This window comes from Artemia sp. Qi Xiang Cuo, chromosome 3, assembly GCF_049724085.1.
Source record: "Artemia sp. Qi Xiang Cuo chromosome 3, ASM4972408v1, whole genome shotgun sequence".
Classification (NCBI taxonomy): domain Eukaryota; kingdom Metazoa; phylum Arthropoda; class Branchiopoda; order Anostraca; family Artemiidae; genus Artemia; species Artemia sp. Qi Xiang Cuo.
The window spans coordinates 69,524,873-69,532,005 of record NC_142796.1 but is presented as its reverse complement, the minus strand read 5'-3'; the positions used below and the strand labels follow the sequence as shown (position 1 = coordinate 69,532,005).

Sequence of the window (7,133 nt, the reverse complement as noted above, 5' to 3'; positions counted from 1 at the left end):
ATTTTAAGCTTTATCCTCTCGTATCTTTTACTTCTACAAGAGCTTACCTTGGATACAAACTATTTTGTAAACCAGCCCTTTTTCATCCTTTTCTTATTTATCGGTGCTTTGCTAATGACGGGTTTTAGATATAGAGCCGAAATATTCATTTAGAAAACATTTTTAACGGTCTTAAAATACTTCCTCATTGTTCTGCCTTCTGTTGTTTGTATTATGGAAAGGCGTTATGCAAAGGTGTTGTTTGTAATTTGATCGCGTCGTTATTTAAATCCTTTTTATGAACTTAAGCTCCAGCTGATTGTGTAATGCTGGTCTCAAACCCATTTGACCTACTACTACTACTAACAACTCACCGCAGCACCAAGCCGCCTGAGGCCAACACAGCTACGCACGCTCCTCCTCCAACCCAATCTATTCAAAGCCTCCCTTTTTACACCCGCCCACGAAGTTCCCATTTCCTTTAAATCTTTCTTTATGGCGTCCGCCCACCCCAGACGGGGACGACTCTGCTTTCCAATTTAACCTGATATAGAAATAATACCAAGGAACAAAAAATCACATAATGACAAAAGTACAAAGTGATGAATTTCATAAAAAAATATCGAGGAGATCACATCCCCGACACCAAGCAATCAGCTCTTGAAATTAAAAGCGATAAGAATTCCCCTCGTTTAGAATATCTTCAGTCGAAACAAAACAAAATAATTAAAAAGACATTAACTTACATCAACCTCTTTGGTTTTCTTCCTGTTATGGTCAAGAGGTATAATAACTGTTCGCTTGAGATATTCAGTTCTTTCTTTATAATGGCCAGTTGTTCTCATGCTGAGGTATTCAACCGTAATAACATCTGTCTCAGTGGTTCGAATCTGCTTTAAATCATTAATAGGAGGTTTCGTCTATAACAGAAACAGTATTTTTTAGGGTTAGGTCGTTGTCACAACAAAAGATGTTGCTAACGGCTTATATCAACATAACGCACCCCATCAATCCGCGTGAGATGGGTCGACATAAAAGAACCTCCTCCCAGCAGAGGCCGAGCCACATTTATAACCTTTCCAATAAGCTTCAACTGTTTTCTACAGAGTCAAGGAACTTATATAAGCGTTCAAATTAATATTTTGGACCAAAATGCTGGTCAATTTAAATTCATTTGTAAAAAAGAAAACTATGTCTACAAAAAGAAGCCCTCCCCCCCCCCCCAATTGGTTCTATGGTTACCCGGCCAGAGAATAGTTATGTTTATTAAGGAATACAGTTAATTCTCTGCTAAAAAATTCCATAAGTCGAGCACTTTACAATGCTCGCCTTACACGATCCGTAGAACGGACCATTTATTTAATCGTAAACTAGAATGCATGGCAGGGTTCTTCGGATTGATTACTTTTAATCGGCATCAGAGTGTAAAACAAATACTTTGAGAAGTACTTACCTAAAAAACGGAGACTTAATATCAGAAACTAAATTAACTTGTTTTTACATTAAAGACTTCTACAGTTAAAAAAAAGCGGTGAAACTCGTAATTTCATATCGTTTAAAGTATGATAATTGTCTTGAGGTGATAGATAATATAGACTGAACCTCGAAATTTCTATGAGATCCCGCCACCCAAAAGGGGTAATAATAATTTATTTTAACACGCTATACAAGCATTTAGGTAAAACAGAGTAAAAAAATATTATATACATGAACGAAAACAAAGACGAAAAACAAAAGGAATAGGTACAAATTCTGTCCGTGCCTAAGATGAAGCCTGTCTATTGACTCGGTTCCGAATAGCTAATTGACCCTATTTATAATGAGAAAAAACGTGTAATGAATCTTTTTTTATTAGGTTATCATAGATAGGATTAGTAAAAATATCTTCGCAGGGTCAGGAATCAAATTCCGATGATGAGATTACGCAATAGCGTCTACACAAGAATCCAAAAATGAAGACGAAGAGTTCAAATTAATGACGAAAGAATTGTATTTTATCTTACTTAATGAGTATTTTTTCCCAGAAGGCAAGAAAGGCAAGCGTGTCGAAGGCGCTGTTGTCGAGAAGGCCACTTTTAATCAGGCAATTGAGGTGGATGAATGAAACACTCAGAAATTTTTAGAAATTGATTCACTTAATTTTATTGAAACTGAAAGTTTTAGCTTTCCTTCTTTTTTTAATATGAAAGAGCTTCATCTGTTTCTGGACAAATTTCTGCAATATTTTGTTTTTTCTTCGCTATTTTGTTTCTTTCTTTTAATTTTTTCAAATCAATAGTTTTTCATACACGTCACCAGGGCATGAATCTAAGCAAAACAAGAGGAGATAATGAGGAAATTTACGAACCAGTGAACAACACCGTAGTACAATTTATGCGAATATTTCGGCTACTTATTCAACAGCCGTTGCTGTTGAATATATGCTGAATTAATAGGATACATACAAAACTAGAACAATGAAATTCTTACTTTATACTTGGCAACATGTTTCAATTAATGAGATTATCATGTTTCATTCCATTGTTACTCACATCTTTAAATCATTTCAAACAACTAACCAAACAACAAACAAACAACTAGCGACAGCGTACCCTCTCTTGATTCTCTTGTTTCTTTCTTTGGAGCAAGGTTTTTCTTTGTTCTTTCTTCTTTTCCTTTTAATTTAACCTAAAAAAGAATGCAGTGTATACACACAAAAACATTGTGTGTATTCATTTGGACATCAAATTCGCATCATCAAGAATTAAGTAAATCAAGCTATTTTTTGAAAAGTCACAGCAATATGTTTTCAAAATAACACATTTTACTGTTAAGACTGATCGAGAAAATAATAATAATCTTTGAATCAGCTACAAATGGCAATTTTTCCCACTAGCCTATTTTTTTAAACGCTTTTTTAATTTTTGGTTACTCTGGGCCATGTTCCGTTCTACACTAAGTTGCAGCTACAGCCGCAACCATCATGAATAAAATGACCTATTACAACAAATTGTATTGAATCAATTTTTCTACATTTCTAGGCTTTGGTTCTCTGAGAACAATTTGATATGTATAATTATAAAAGTTCCGGAAATTGGCGCTTAGATTTTGAATAATGTCTTTTTGGTTATTTTCATTGAAAAAATTCAAAAAAGACAATTTTACCCCCCCCCCTCAATTTTTTGCCAGTAACACTATACATAGTCCTAATACCGACTTGAAACATTTAAAATAGCACCACTTAGACAAAACGAATAAAGCAACAGGGAATAACAATGCGTAATCAAAATAAGTTTTCTGGATAAAAACAAGTAGCACAAGAGTTAAAACTTAAATGGTCACACTTTTCAATATTCAACGTTTCTTTAGTACTCTGCGTTACTTAAATGCAACGTTGCATAATATTTTACGTTCGATTAACTTAATTCAGCGTTGCGTCAAAAGCTTAAATACCCACGCTTTGTTATGTTCAACATAGACTTAATACTATGTTACTTAACGCAACGTTACGTAGCACATAACGTAAGCTAAATTTAATTAAACGTTGCGTTAAAAGCTTAAATGCCCACACTTTCCAATATCCAACGTTGCTTTAGTATTACTGTTTGATAAAGATGATGGTAAAGAAATATAGTTAAATAAAGATACGTTACTTAATACGCCTATTAAGAAAACAATGAGAGCATATATTTGTCTAAGCTGCCATGTTCATTTTCTAGTAGTAAAAAAGGAAAGCCGACATTAAAAGCATATTAGACAATCACTTACCGACATTTCATCCCAACGTAGACAGGCCCAGAGTATCCTTAGCTGAAGAGCAGCAGCAGAGACAGTTTTGATGAGAGCAGTTCGGTAATACCAGCACATTTTGAAAGAAGGGCGAAAACAAGGATAAGGCCACGCTAGTGCATTCCCTGAAATTAAATATAGAATAATGTCAAGTAATTTTTGCCGGGGTAGACCCGACTGGATCAAAGCTCAGGCCTCAAAGGCCCGTTGCCTCCATACTGCGGGCGACTTATATTGCAGATCTCACAACACTGACCCCCACCCAAGCCGGGACTTGAGATTGGGGACATCAAGAGTCGAACCCACGTCCCAACGGACATAGGATTACAAGTCCAGTGGGTCATCCACTCGATTAGGGTGGCTCTGAGTACCCTCAAGTCATCTATTTAGACAGAAAAAAACAAGATAAATCTACCCACTATTTTAATCATTATTACTAGTTTCTAAATACCATTTTCGTTCAGATCTACGAAATACCATCATTAATCCACTCATTAATTTCAAAGAGGGTAATGGAACTAGTGATAATAAGAAATGTCTCTCATTCAACAAGAATAATTCTTGCCAAGGGTTACGGATACGTATCGATTTCACCTTTACATTTCTGGACAAATCGTCTGTTTTGGTCAATAAGCATATATAGCCTCATGCATGAAAATGGAATTAACCAATCAAAATCCGAAGCCCATCTTCGTAATGAAATATTCTAAATGTTACACAATTAATTTGGAAAACAAAGAACAAAAAGGGTAAAAATAGGCAAAAGTGATAAAGGTATATAAACGCAAGTTTCGAGTGAAAATAAATAAATCCGAGATTTTAAGCATACGGCCCCGTGGGACAAAAAGCCTTGATTTATGGCGTTTGACGCGGATTAAAAGTATTAGACTTTAATAATCTATGTCCAGTATAAATCGAACATTAAAAAAAATCACCGACTATAATTATATTTCAATTTCTTAGATCTGTTTCAAACATCAAGATTATTGCAAGCAATGCCAAACAATGCTAAAGACTTCTTGTTAGTCAACATTCCCATTCCTACCTTGTTAGAAAATTCAGCATTTCCGACCCAATTATTCTCATAGAAAAGCAAAGTTTCAGCATATAACATTCGTTTAATAGCTCTGAACCGTCTTTGATATTCAGTACTGACCTAGTAATTTATTAAAGTATCTGTGAGTTTTAAGTATTTGTCTGTATTTGATTATTGAAGTAGAGCCCCCATTGGTCTGTGTGAGCTGAATATTTTATAAAGGTTAGTGTTTCCTCTGTTTTTAACTGTTTTCTTCAGATGGATGGTAACAGATATAGGTTTATTTGTGGGTCTCTTTTTTTCAAAGGGTCGTTGTCGTATAATATCGAGAGACAGGTAAAGCTCTTGGAGAGAGCTGGAAACACAAAGCTCCATAGTAACAAAAGAAATCAGACCACGGTGAAACAAATTCAGCACAAGGAGGAATTAAATGGTGTCGAGTGAAACCTCTTAGAAAAAAAGTTCATTTTCAGACACGAATTTTCTAACATCTAGTAAGAGGTCCTTCAGGCAAATTTGAGAGGGGAAGGGAGATTTGACCCCTAGACTCCCTAAACATTGTTCTTATGTTCTCGCCTGAACAAGAAAGGGGGTGAGGGTATACCATAGAAACATGAGTTGCCACAGACACTTCATCAAAGATGTGAAAATTGCGACCTCAAATTCATTTTTGATACCCCCCCCCCCCCAAAAAAAAAAAAACAACATTCTAAGCAGTGAACCTTTTTGGGATGTAATTCTCATAGCGCGGTTATACAGGAATTAAATTTGAACGTAGACAGAAGGGGCAGGAGTGGAGGGGCATTAGAGGCAATTTTATCCCATTTTAGAGAGCCGATCAAATAGGTGGTAGAAGCGCGATCAAGGTGCAAAAATGAGCCTAATAAATAGGAACCAAAATCTAGACAAAAATTTGACTATAGTAAATACATAGATGTTGTACTTGGTATCCCCTCAGATTCGTGCCACGAGACACTTTGGCTCTGGTGCAAGCCGAAGGGGCTACCAAGAACTTACTCATGTATCATAGTAGCATTGATATACTATCCAGAAGGTGCGCGTAATAGGCGAGAATTAGTGACGTATCTGCAATATCAAGTTGACAGTTTTCGGAAACAGTACAGTAATCCATCATTTATTATAGCAGGAGACTTCAACTTAACTGACAAAAATGGATTTCACGTGGGTTGGACCTTAAACAAGTAGTCGATGTTCCCACTCATGAAAGTGGAAGCATACTGGACCTCACAACAAATCTCAAAGCGTACAATGAATCGCCATTTTCCTTAGGACCACTTGCAAAATCTGATCACAACATTTTATGCTGTAAGTCGAAGAACAGAAACCGTATACCTAAACCAAAAAAGACTAGAATACTGTACAGACCGCTGAGTAAAAGCTTTATTCAAGCCTTTGGCAGATGGATTGCGAACTTCGATTTTGCTGCAGTCTGTGCTATAACTGACATCGATGAAAAGGTCGAGACCCTATATTCGACTCTGCAACAAAAATACAGCGAATTCTTTCCTGTCAAAATGCGCTTGGTCTGCGAAGCAGATAAACCGTGGCTAAATCAGAGCTCAAATAATGATCAAAAAACGATGCAATCTCCATGCCGTGGGAGAAGTAACGGAGGGGAACAAGTTGAGAAACAAAGTCGTTTCAGCCCTCCGCGTATCTAGGAAAAGGTATATACGGGAAAAAGTAGCTCCACTCCTCAAGTCAGATTCCCACAAGTGGCACGATGCGGTTAAAAGGCTTACTGGAAAACAGAAAGGGACTGAAGTACGAATCAGCAACATAGACGGGAGTTTAATCAGAGCCTCAGTTGTTAACGAGTTCTGTACATACATTTGCATTTCTTACCCCATCATAAGTGACGAACAGATGAGCAATATAATCAGAAATCATAATACCGGTGAAATTGCAGAAGTATCCAAAAGATCGGTCTTCCATGAAATTAAACGGCTACCTAACGACTGTGCCACATACCCAAGTGAACTCCCTGTGAAGCTACTGAAAGAGTACTCACCTTTTCTAGCCAAACCCACGGCATCAATCATAAGTCAGTGTTTCTCAGAACAATCGTTCCCAAAACTATGGAAAGCTGCCTATGTTCGGGTCATTCCAAAAGTAAAGGCACCCCAATCCTGCGATCAGCTGAGACCTATATCCATAACTCCCAACTTGGCTAAAGTGGCCGAAGGTTTTATCCACCGTGCCCTATTACAGCAGATTGCACCCTCAATAGACACTTACCAATATGGCTGTATATGAGGCAGTAGCACGGCAATATACCTAGTGCGGATGTACCATTTGATAGTTGAGTGGCTGGACAGCCCAAACAGTG

General features: G+C 37.0%; 1 protein-coding gene across 1 annotated transcript in view; it reads right to left on the bottom strand.

The window, feature by feature from the left end:
- Positions 1-5,804, bottom strand: part of LOC148954476 (uncharacterized) — a 641,124-nt gene extending 635,320 nt beyond the window's left edge. Inside the window, exons 1-3 of the mRNA XM_089086283.1 lie at positions 5,801-5,804; positions 3,727-3,872; positions 726-899 (exon numbers count right to left, since the gene is read on the bottom strand). Of these exons, the coding sequence (XP_088942409.1) occupies positions 726-899; positions 3,727-3,872; positions 5,801-5,804 (324 nt within the window). The remainder of the gene's footprint in view (positions 1-725; positions 900-3,726; positions 3,873-5,800) is intronic.
- Between the last annotated feature and the right edge of the window lie 1,329 nt (positions 5,805-7,133).